The 12,789-nt window shown below is 37.3% G+C and overlaps 1 protein-coding gene across 2 annotated transcripts in view; it reads left to right on the top strand.

The window, feature by feature from the left end:
- The first annotated feature begins 1,422 nt into the window (after positions 1-1,422).
- The window catches only part of LOC111154296 (serpin family B member 7), a 31,145-nt gene continuing 19,778 nt past the window's right edge, over positions 1,423-12,789 (top strand). Inside the window, exons 1-2 of one of the 2 annotated variants that reach the window (XM_022513802.1) lie at positions 1,423-1,476; positions 6,771-6,956. In XM_022513802.1, the coding sequence (XP_022369510.1) occupies positions 6,789-6,956 (168 nt within the window). In that variant the 5' untranslated portion in view covers positions 1,423-1,476; positions 6,771-6,788. Of the gene's footprint in view, positions 1,477-6,770; positions 6,957-12,789 lie in introns of those variants that run through there. The other variant, XM_022513803.1, reaches the window with a different exon arrangement.

Here is a 12,789-nt window from a genome sequence, read left to right as displayed (position 1 = left end):
TTAACCCTAGATCTAGTATTTTATTCTTCATCCATTGCAAGTTTAGATATGATCTAAGCAGTGAGGAGTCAAAATGAGACCACAGAGCTGATCAAGTAGACCAGCAGTGCCCTCTTCCCTCCCCCTCCTACCCTGCTTCTCACATAACAGGAAAAACAACTCTCAATGCTTTTGTTTTTAAAACCACTTAATTGAAGTATGATTGACTATGGTGGTGATTTCATAGGTGTATACTTATCTCCAATCTCAAGTGCTTTTAATGCTGGCTTGTATCTTCCTCCAGATATCTAAATACCATGCTAATGCTGCTATTTTTTGCATTTTACCTTTAAAAAGGCTTATACTAAAGACTTCCTTTCATGGAAGGAAGATTTGTCTCTTGGATACCATACTCCCCACCTGACCCCTACCCATAGTTTCCTCCTGGCATCCTTACAGAGATACATCATGAGTCTTGTTTAGCTCAGTACTTAATATTTAAATCATTACAACTAAGAGACTATTACCCTCAGCTGAACTATAAAGTGTAGTAGGCTATACCTTTCACTGTGTAATCTTTGTTTTCCCTTGAGTTAATAATTATATTTTTTTCCTAATTTTTTTTGGTTTAGTTTTCAGTGTTCTGATCACTAGCTTATCCATCTTCTGGTGAAGGTAGGTCTCTCCCCACGTGTTTAATATATTCAAACACATCTATCCTGATAGGATATTCATCTTAGAGAACTTTAAACAATCTTCCAGTATTAAAACTTCTAGTATTAAAACATGCAATTAAAATTAAGGCAGGGTGGGCAAACGCTTGTAGGAATAATGATAAGGTAAAGTCAGAAACACTGTATCAAGGAAAACCAAAGGAGCTGTGAAAGAGTGAGCTCACCTGCTGTCCTCAAATACAGAAATCCTGTCTCTGAGCCAGAGCGGAGCTTGCTGTCACTCTGTCCCCCAGCTCTTTGCCCTCTCGCTTCTCTAGGGGGCCACTGATGCCCTTCTATGTGGGGCTCTGCAGTATTGTTAGACACCAAAATCCAAAGAGGAGGTGGAATCCAACAATAGCAGTAACAAAAATCACTGGTTGAAAAACACACCTTTCCCTATAGAAAAATACCAGTGTAGCACAATATATGAATATTTGCATATACTACATAAAAATACTATGTGATGTTAATATCAAATTAAATAAAATTTCATACTAAATTATACTTATATATAATATATACATTATTATACTTATTAAAACATTGCTACTTTGACCACTTTGAATTAGATCTGTAGCACATATGCTACACATTTCTCTTAATCTGATTTATAAAGGGCCTTAACATAATTATATTTTGATGCCATTATTTAAAACTTCCATGGTCATCACAAAAGGAAGTAGGGAGTGTCTGAGTCAGAGGCTTTATATTTCAGAGTAATGCAAGGAACTCTTTCAGACTCACCCAACCAGCTGCTAACTTCCTCTATGAAGAGAGTAAGGTAAATATTTCTGAAGCCCACAACTTAAAGTCTGGCCAGACACTTTGAATGAGAGAGAGACAAAGAGGGTGAGAGAGAGGAGAGAGAGAAAACAATGGCTGTTTGTACCTGAGGGTTTGAACTCATCATTCAATATCAGAATCATTGCCTAGTCCTGCCCTCAGCTTTCTCTATCTTAGGGCTCCTCTTAGGGTGGTCTGATGGCTGACTTTCTGTGGTGTCATGGGGGGAAGGCCATGCAGGGGATCAGATGAGCTGAACCTCATATTCCATTCTGGAATAGATAAATAGCATCTGGGGAATTATGTACAAATCTAGATTCTATATTCCCAGTGTTCTTATTTTAGGCATTATAAGTTACAATTTTTAAACATAGCATGGGAAAAACTCAGCTTTGAGATTAGAATTGAACTTAAAAAAAATCACATAGCATGGTGTTTGTCTGCTTAGGGATTTACCAAAATTTGAAACCAGATTTTAAGAGAAATGGAAAGATTTGAAAATACTTCTGTAGAGGAGTAACTATTGATAGCATTACAATTGACTTCTATGGTAAGAATAAAAATTAAGCATGCTCGATAGTAGTTACTCATTTTTTCCCCAATATGTATTTAATTTTAAATATAAGGTTTTTTTTTTTTTTCTTCAGTAATGTACCATGAAATAGAGCTACTTTTCCTTGTACAGACAAAATTATCCTGAGATTCGGTAATATTTTTATCAAAGATTTAAGACACATAACTTATCAATCAGGTATAGTACGTTTAGGTCCATAAAATGTCATTATAATTTTGTGTTTTTTTTATTATGCTTTGTCCCTAGTTTTTCCTGTGCTTTATGTAAAAATTATTTTTCTTGCCTTTTATTAGACTTCAAAAAAAACTTAAGTGACAACATGTATTTTTTTGTTTTGACATAAAAAATTCTGACAATAAGAAGGAAGGGGTAAGAATTTTCTTGGATTAAAATATACCATAAGTAAACAAATATGCTTTGAGTTCCTGTGGAGTTTTAGTCCCTCAAGGTAGACGCTTGGGATTTATGATTTTTTTTTTTTTATTTATTTATTTGACAGAGAGAGAGAGAGAGAGAGAGAGATCACAAGTAGGCAGAGAGAGGAGGAAGCAGGCTCCCCGCTGAGCAGAGAGCCCGATGCGGGCCTCGATCCCAGGACCCTGAGATCATGACCTGAGCCGAAGGCAGAGGCTTTAACCCACTGAGCCACCCAGGCGCCCGACGCTTGGGATTTAAAAAGCTTTAGGAATCTTTGTTAATTTGTGTTAACTTGAAAATGATAAATTACATATCTGTATAATAAACTAAAATATTTGTGTAAAGAATGTAAGAATGCAGTGTTTTTTTAGTGGGATGAAAAATTAATTTAAAGCCAAGTTCTTTCCGGATTTGGAAAGCATATTTCTGCATTGCTATGTCTGGACAAAGGCATCCTGGGTGCTGGGTCGTATCATACTGATACCTTCTGTGGCTTAAAGTAATTTATTTTCCTTTTCCATTTCCTGTAGTTATTTAACTGGGACCCAAATCACTGGATACTTTTGAATGGCTTATTTGAACTTAATTTATTTCTCTTGGTGCTGGTTTATTATTTTCTTTAAAGTTGGGATAAAAAGTAATTATAGGAGAAAGGAAAACCACAGTTTTGGTACTAATGCTAATATTTATTCATCTGTCACCTGATAGAAGCTTGGGAGCATAAAAAAGTAACTCACCCTTAAATATTGTTTATCTATTTGCCAGTGTGATTTAAACTTTATATCAAAAGAGAAGGAAAGAATCTTGCTTTCATTTCTAGAAACTGCAGTGCACCTGCAGAGAGAAAGATAAAAACAATTATGTGAAGTGGAACATACTATTTGGTATTTATTTTCAAAGTGCATAAACACTTCTGTACAGGAATGTTTAAAGATATATGATCTAGTACCATTTATCATTTTAAAAGTCATTGCTTGAGAATTTATATTGGTCTAGGAAAGTCTCAGCTCATTTTTTTTTATGTTTATGTGTCTCTTCCATAAAATTTATCTAACTTGTAAAAATGTGTACTCAGTTGCCTCAATGAACAAATTCCTGTGTACCTTCTCTTCTCTCCAGTACAATGATAGTTTTGTGAAAAGTCATCAGGATGATTAAGAAATTAGAAAATGAACATTTGTAATTATTGCTTAAAACATGATTTAAGAAAAGGTTTTAAAAGACATGAAAGGCCCCCCACCTTGCCTAGGGGTAAAATAGTATGATATGCTTTTTTATTTTAAAAAATTTTTTAGAGATTGGGGCTCCTGGGTGGCTCAATCTGTTAAGCGTCTGCCTTCGTCTTAGGTCATGATCCCAGGGTCCTGGAATCAAGTCCTGCATCTGGCTCTCTGCTCAGTGGGGAGCCTGCTTCTCCCTCTGCTGCTCCCCCTGCTTGTGTTCTCTCGCTCTCAAGTAAATAAATAAATAAATAAATAAATAAATAAATAAATAAAAAAAATCTTTAAAAATAAAAAAAAATTAAGATTTATTTAATTATTTGAGAGTATGTGGACTGGGAGGGGCAGAGGAAGAGGGAGTCCCAAGCAGACTCCATGCTGAGCATAGGACTCTGTGCAGGGCTTGATCCCATCACCCTAAGATCACTAACTGAGTTGAAACCAAGATCAGGACATTTAACCCACTGTGTCACCCAGGTGCCCCAGTAAGACATACTTTCGTAAAGCATCAAACAGAACTGGGGTTTGACCAAATAAAAGTGCATTGAAATTTTGTACTTTGGGATATGATACTAACCAAGTAACTTCCACTCTCCACTGTCCCACACAGGCAGGTCCCCAAACAGGGTCATTTTTAAATATTGCAGATCTTAAAGTTTCAATATATATTGAATATATTACATCAAATATATCAAATAAATAATATAGAATATATTAAAATAATTCCACAATCCTCTATTAAGTATAATTTTCACTATACATATTTGGAAATGATTACTATAATTTTGCTTTTAAAGTTTTCTAAGAGTGATTAATTTCATTTATTATGCTTTTCAGCAATCAATATGAAGTCTTGGAAACTGAAGAGACAGAATCTAGCACACAATTTCACTTTAAAATTAAGGAACTTCTTATAAGTACAAAATTTAATATAAAAAATCAATATGTTTCAATTTAAGTTCCAATTTAAGTATATGCTTCAATATAAATATATTTACTTATATATACACTAATTTCAATTTTGTCATTTTTAAAAATTAAAAAAAAAACTTTTCCAATGTAGAATGTGATTTTGAGCCCCTGGAAAGTTTGGGGACCTTAGTTCCTGCCGATATCACTCACTGGCTAAAACTGTCCTGTATCTCTCATCCTGTGTCCTCTCCTTGCTCTGTTTCCTTCTTGCCCTTACAAGAAGGGGTTTCTCCTTCCAATCAAAGCTGCCACTACACGTCCCCTTAGTTTACATGGATTTGATATGAAATCATTAAATTTTATGGATAACCATTAAAAAAACATAGATGTTCTTTCTTGGAGTGAAGAGTATTTGGGGTGTGAATTATATTTTCACCCTTTATTTCTGGGGGCATAACTGAGGAGTGGGACCTGTAATGACTTAAAAGTAGCTGAATTTGACCTTGCAAAACAGCATCATTTATGGCCTTGTGCCTCAGTGATGTTCTCAGGGGTTGGAATTCCAAAGTGCAGAATACAGTTTCCTCAGGCATACTCTGGAAATGTCCAATTTGTGGTCTTTTAGGAAGAGCAAATTTATTACCATTTAATGAAGAATAATGAATATGGGGGCAGCTTCAATTCACTGTTTACAATGAATCAGGCATTATGCTAGATTGTTTTTCATTTTTGTTTAAACTCAAGCTTCCATTTGATAAAATATAAATCGAAAACTTATTTTAATGACATTTGTAACTTTGAAAGGAATTAAGTTTTTGTGACTTCGACAAAATCAATACCATAGCAGTTGTAGGATATTATTTTTTCAAACCACACATATCCCTCTTCTTTTGGCATTCTTCTTTTTCTGTACCATGCCCTCATCCTGCTCCCCAGAGCTTGGACATCATGCCGTCCTTTAACAGCTGTAGGGCGGAAGCAGACATTTTTTTTTTTTGTCTTGTAAATTGATCATATTATTGAATAAGAGGTAATTTAGGAGCTTAGAGAAGTTAAGACTTAACCCAGATCATACAACTTTTAGCAACAAGTTTGGGTTTAAGACTAGGTCTCTTAAGCGTCTGTGAATCTTGGAACCCACCACACATTAGGCATAATGTCACAGAGTATTCAAGGAGAATAATTTGGAGGACCCATGGGAATTCATTTAGTCTCTGACAACTCCAACTGTGGTACTAGAATCATTTTAGTATTGTGGAAAAATTCTGCAAAGAAATACCAAAGTAGACTCCTGAAAAATGCCATGCAGTAGTGGTAGCCCTCTATATTTCAGAAACAACATTATCAAGAATTTGAAGACAATCTCATTTTCATCCTGGATTCTACATTTGCTATTATACCTCAGGTTCTCCAGTAAGAGATAGATCTTTGTGTTGGAAAGTCATGTGCATGTTTGTGATACATAATATGGTTAATCACACTTTCCATTCCAAAAAACTTAGAAAGTGGTGTGAAAATAATAAATACAGGATCAAGGATGCATAATGTTTGAAATTAGGACAGTCCTGAGAAGAGTTAGGATGTATGATTAAACACATGTATGGTGGCTCTTCTAGAGAGAAGGAGTAAGGAAATTATGTGTTAAATCTCTAAATGTTAATGTTTTTTAAAATTACAGATTGGAAAGGCACGGACTGTAGTCCCTTTAAGAGACCATTTAATGCTGTACTCTTTGTTTTACTGCAAAGAGCTCTTTTGCTCTGTTTCAGCTTAGAAAACGGGGGTGATTTGAGGAATGGTAGACGTTGGAAATGTGTCTGCTTAGGGGTTGAAAACAACTCAGAGGCCACTGATGATAGCAAAGTCACGTCAAGGAGAAGTGGGAATATGAGTGTGAGAGCATAGGCAGAAACACAGAAAGGCTGCACCAAAGAATATCAGCGTAAAAAAAGTGAGCGTATCGTGACGTTGTTGGCAGAACAGAGTTTTAGAGTGTTGTTAACAAGGATACAGGACCAAAGGAAATTTTTCTTTTTGTTCTAAGTTATTTGATGGTTTTAGCCAAGATTGAAGAAATGAAGCTTCAAATACAAAAATCAATGACTAGAGAAATCATCATATGCCCCCAAAACGTACTTGGCACTCATTCCATTTCTCTTTGTCCTCTAGGCAGCGCTCCATTCCACAATGGCCTCCCTTGCTGCTGCAAATGCAGAGTTTTGTTTCAATCTGTTCAGAGAGATGGATAACAATCAAGGAAGTGAAAATGTGTTCTTCTCTTCTCTGAGCATCTTCACTGCCCTGGCCCTGGTCCGTTTGGGTGCACGAGGTGACTGTGTCTCTCAGATTGATAAGGTCAGTCTCAGTTGTGCCACCACCCATGGTTTCTGTGATTCATCAGTTAGGGCAAATTGTTTCCTATAAGAGCACATTCTACTGCAATGGTACCATGTAAATGAAGATATCTCAGTGAGTCCCTCTCTGGGTGTGAAGAACCCATACTGCTTGTAGCACTTGTTTTTGAGATGGGAGACAACCTGAATATCCTCAGAACCACTGCTTTGATGCTTTTCTTTAGTACAGTGCTTCTCAAAATGTGTTTCCTAGACCGGTAGCATTAGCATCACCTGGAGAACTTGTTAGAAATGCGAATGGTTGGGCCCCACCTGAGACTTACTGAATCAGAAACCATGGGGATGGAACCCAGCAATCTGTGGTTTATTAAACTCTCCAGGTGTGCACTAAAGCTTGGGAACCACTGCCTGAGTAGATGTAGATGAGAAAGGAGGGCAACAGGAAGATACTAGTGAAGTCCCACTTTATTTTTATTTATTTATTTTTTAAAGATTTTGTTTATTTATTTGACAGAGAGAGACACAGCAAGAGAGGGAACCCAAGCAGAGGGAGTGGGAGAGGGAGAAGCAGGCTTCCTGCCAAAGGGCTCGATCCCAGGACCCTGGGATCATGACCTGAGCCCAAGGCAGATGCTTAACGACAGAGCCACCCAGGTGCCCCTGAAGTCCCACTTTAAACACAAGTGACATGGGCACCAATGACATAATAGTATATTCCAGATAATAGTAACCTACCTGAATGGTTATCACATTGTCACCAACACGTGTAGAAAGTGCTTTTTAACTCACCCTTGTATACTACCCTGAGCCAGGCTGTGCAAGGAAGTGACACAGTCACAGAACTGTAGTAGCTCAGTAGCAGGTGAGATCCCAGGCTGCCTGTGGAGGTCTTTGTTATCCCTTTCTGCCTCCTGGTTCCCCCCATTATTTTAGTTTATAAATGAGAGCTAGAGGAAGATTGTCTGTGTTGCAACGCATCACAACTAAGCAGTTGTTGAAGATTGTTTGCTCAGATAATCTAAGCTAGGACAATTCATTTCTCATTCTGGGTAGCTCAGTGAATATTTATTGCTAAGGAATAACCAGAGTCTCAGGACACCATTTTCCCAAGAGCTGGAGTGATTCACAACCACAGTGCATTGAACACTTTTAATGAGATGATAACAGCTAACTGTTGGAAGTTTCATCAGTGTACAGCTCTGGGATAAGCTCTAAGGGTATCTTATTGGCTGTTCCCAATAGCTCTGGAGTAGGCACTATTACCCTGATTTTTGTGTTCCTGTGCCATCTTAGTAAGTGTCAGCACTATGATTCAAACTCAGGGTGATCTTCTAAAACAGGGTTTCTAAATCTCAGCCCCACCAACATTTTAAGCCAGATAATTCTTTGTCATGAAGAGGCTTTGGTGTGTATTGTAGAAGGTTTAGTGGTATCCCTGGCCTTTTCCCACTGGATACCATTACTGTACCTCTGTCCAGTCATGACAATCAAAAATGTCCCCAGATAGTGCCAGATATCCCCCAGGAAGCAGAGTCAACCCACAGTTGAGAACTATTTGGCTTAAAGCCACCAAACTGAAATGCAGCCCAAAGTACATTATTGCAAAGCCTCATTTATTTTAAAGTTAGTATAAAATATAAAGCCTTTGGAGAAAAAAAAACTTAGTAACCAATAAAAATGTATTCATTCATTGGTATAAGTACATAATGTTTTAGAACCAAGTAAAGCAACGTGGTGTCACGGAAACAAAACACTGGTCTGGGAGTTAGAAAATCAGATCCAGGGGTTCCTGGGTGGCTCAGTGGTTTAGGCCTTTGACTTTGGCTCAGGTCATGATCTCAGGATCCTGGGATTGAGCCCTACATTAGGCTCTCTGCTCAGCAGGGAGCCTGCTTACCCCCTCTCTCTCTGCCTCTATCCCTACTTTTGATCTCTCTCTCTCTGTGTCAAATAAATATATAATATCTAAAAAAAAAAAAAAAAAAAAGGAAAAGAAAATCAGATCCAAATTCTGATTTGGAAAAATTAGTTCATCCATGTGGGCCTCAGTATCCTCACCTATAAACTATGGGGGTTGATTTGGGGGTATCTTCTTAATGAGTAGCTCAGAACTTGTTCCTGTTCCATATGTTAGACAAAGATGTGTAGGCTCCACACCTATGACAAAACCCCACACCTTTAACACAACAGAAGACACAGTTACTTGTTATTGTATGATTTCGGGTTAGGAACATTCCTGGGCTATTGCCTGATTCATTTCCCAAGGTCTCCTTGTGGCCCAGCGGCCTGGTGGACAAGGGTCAACCGCTCATGGGAAGTAGGTCACAGTGGATTCAGAGAGCCTATCTTACTGGGGTCTGCTCTTCCGTCACCACTGGAATCAGTGCCTTTCCTGAGTTACTTTTTATACCTCTTGCTATTGTAACCTCCTATAAGAAACATGGAAAAGGGAAAAATGCAACTGTAGACACAGAAACATTCATATAATTCATTGGTACAAAATTTAGTCATCTGCAGTAAACTGTCTTGGAAGTTAATTGTAAAGCCTCCCCCTCCAGTCCCCAAACTCTGTCCCAGATAGTTTCTCCTTGCAATACCTGACGCTTGACACTATGGGTCACGTATGTATATTTTTAAAGAAATGAAGGCTCGGTCACTTTAGTTGTAATTTATGGCATCATCCATCCTTCTCTCTTAAGCCTTGCCATGGACCAGTGTTCATTCTTATTTTCAATGCTCAGATGGTTGCCATCTGAGTTGGGCCAATAGAAATCTCTTTAAACTTGTCATTTTTAAACAATCCTTTCAGATGATTCTAAATCTTTGCTAACTGACAACACGATGTTCTGGGCCTGTTCTGAATTTTCTTGGCTCAAGATAGGTCAGGTCTCCCACTCTCAGTGAAACAGAATATATATATATTTTATATACATATGTATATAATATATATTACCTATTATATACATAATACATAAAATATATAAAATATATTTTAATATAATGTTTTTTATTTTATTTTAATTTTTTTATTTAAAGCTAAACCTTATTTATTTTTTCAGGACTGAAACACTTGGAAAATATGTCACAGCCTTAAAACACCAAACATAGGCACATAGCCTACATTATCATTTCAAGTAATAAGTTGGTAAAAAGAGAACAAGGTCCTTATCAAAATGATAAGGTGCTCAAGCAAGAGTGGGAACACAGCTTGCTACAAAGGCCTTTAGGCCAAAGTGGTATTTGGTGGTGGTGGTGGTGGTGTTGCTTCTCTTTGTTTTAAAGGAATCATAGCTCAGCCCTGAGTTGCTTAAGTTTTCTCTTTTGACCTTTGTTGCCCAGGGATTATCTCCATAGGGCTGTGTTATTTCAGGGGGTAAATAAGCAAGACTGACTTTAGGCTCTCATTCCATCTTATTCTATATAAACAGATGTTTTCCGAATCTAGTACTTAATAACTGTCTTAATTAAGAAGGCAGCAATTCATCCTTCAATGTTCACTCCTGGATACTTGTATTTGGTGCAACTGAAGCCCCCTTGTCCTTTGAGGGAGAATGCCACTGTCACTGTAAGGATGTCCTGTGCCTCTGCTTCCGAGAGCCTCGGGGCCCATCGTGGCAGCTCGTGAGTGGGAAGGGCTGCTTCCCATACCCATGGAGCATTACCTCCCATGTATTCGCAGGAGCATCCTCCTAGTTTGAAGATGTAATGTGTTTTCCAAGAAATGCATATCCACGTTTTCTTGGCCAGAAACAGATAGCCACAAGGAAGTATTCAAAGTTCTTATCCAAACCACCTCTCCCAACTCCACAGCTTAAAAACCAGGCCCTTGTATATAAAACAAAACCAAGCAAAATAAAGATCCAGAAACCTTTTATTTCTTCCCTTCTAAATTAGTGACCTCAAGGATTTTGTTTTATAGCTTACAGAAAATGATTTGGTGATCCTTCTAGTAAACAGGAGTTTGGCAACAGACAGAAACACTTCTGCTCACACTAATATAGTGCTTTTTCAAACATATTTTTTTTTCTTTGAGCTACCTACTCTCCTCTTTTCTTTCACATAACATTTCATTGAGATAAAGTATGTCATAATTTTTTTTATCTTTAATCATGTCTTTATATTACAGTGTTATTTAGAAGGTATACAAATATGAATTTTCTTTTTTTTTAAGATTTTATTTATTTATTTGAGAGAGAGAGAGAGAGACACAGATTGAGAGAGAGCATTAGAGGAGAGGTCAGAGGGAGCGGCAGACTCCCCACGGAGCTGGGAGCCCGGTGCGGGACTCTATCCCAGGTCTCCCGGATCATGACCTGAGCCGAAGGCAGTTGCCTAACCAACTGAGCCACCCAGGCACCCAAATAAGAATTTTCTTTAAAATAATTGGGTTTTACCGACATTTCAAAAAATAATTTTAATATGTTACTTATTCTACCACTTTTGTGAGAAAACATAATAGTTTTATAATTTGTCATGAATACACAGGTGGAAGGCGACTGGGATGCAACAATTCATAATCTTTTTTTTTTTTTAAACTTCAGTCAGAAGATCCTAAAATTTCTTAAATTGTGACGGCCCATGATTTTCCTTATTTGCCATTATCTGAATATGTTATCAGTTATGAACAAGAAAAAGAAATTCTGATTTTCCTTCATAGGGTCAGTCAGGGGATATGAGAGCACAGGACTGCCGGCATTTTGGATTGTGATGAATATGCCCTTTGATATTTTATTTAATACCTGTTACATTTGAATATTTACTAGTATCACTATTCACCTTTAGTCGTGGTAGTTTTATTGTTGAATTTGTAATATCTTAGAATTTTTGAAAATATAAAAAAAATATATGCATCACCTCAATATTGTACCAGCCCAGTTTACTAAAAGCCAATTAGGAATGTCAGAAGAGACAACTAGATTATTATAAAAATAGAGTAAAATTATAAATGATCAAAGAATAATATTAAATACTTTTACTCGTTAAAGTTTTTTTCAAAAAGTTAACAAGAATGACTTCTGGGGATTCATATAATTTTTACAATATTTCCTTGGTTCCACAAAAATTAGTTCAGAAAAGACATTAGCATTTTTGAGTCCTGACACTGTCCCATGATATTTTATGTTTCTGGTACCTCCATATATTCCCAAATACCAGTCTATCCAATGCCAAGGCAAAATGAGAAAGGAACCTGATATGTTTCATATTCCACAGTGGCATCGAACCTGGGGGACAGAATGACATCTGGGGCATGAAGCATGGTGCCTCCATGCCTGCAGATACCCCACCAGTGAATTTTAAATTGACTACTAATTTGTATATCAAATTTGCCTTGTTGCCTTTGCCTTATCTCTTACTCCATCTCATGTTAATTATTATTTCAGATTAAGAGGATGTAGAAATTAAGGTAGGTTCCAATTCTCTGTGACCTATTAAGACTAATAATGACACTCATTGCCTTCATACGTTTTCATCTATCTTACATAGCTCTTCCATTTCGCCCTAGCCAATAAGATGGTGCTATTGATTAGGGGTCCAAAGTCTTGAAGCTGAATGCCTCCACAGACACACAAATAATAACATTGACTTAATTAGATTCCCATCCATAATTTCTTTACCCAGTGTCAGAGTGGTCCTTTACCTCTTCTCTGTACTTCTACCTCCCACCAGGGATATGGTTCAAGTATAGCACACATGACCTTCCCCTCTTTTTTTAAGATTTTATTTATTCATTTGAGAGAGATAAAGACAGAGAGACCACAAGCAGGGGGAGCGGCAGGCAGAGGGGGAGGGAGAAACAGACTCCATGCTGAGCAGGAAGCCTGACCTGGGGCTCC

The sequence above is a fragment of the Enhydra lutris genome, unplaced genomic scaffold, assembly GCF_002288905.1.
Source record: "Enhydra lutris kenyoni isolate GAN:26980312 unplaced genomic scaffold, ASM228890v2 scaffoldscaffold36, whole genome shotgun sequence".
Lineage (NCBI taxonomy): Eukaryota > Metazoa > Chordata > Mammalia > Carnivora > Mustelidae > Enhydra > Enhydra lutris.
Note: the sequence above shows the minus strand (reverse complement) of the source record. Positions and strands in the feature narration are given on the sequence as shown.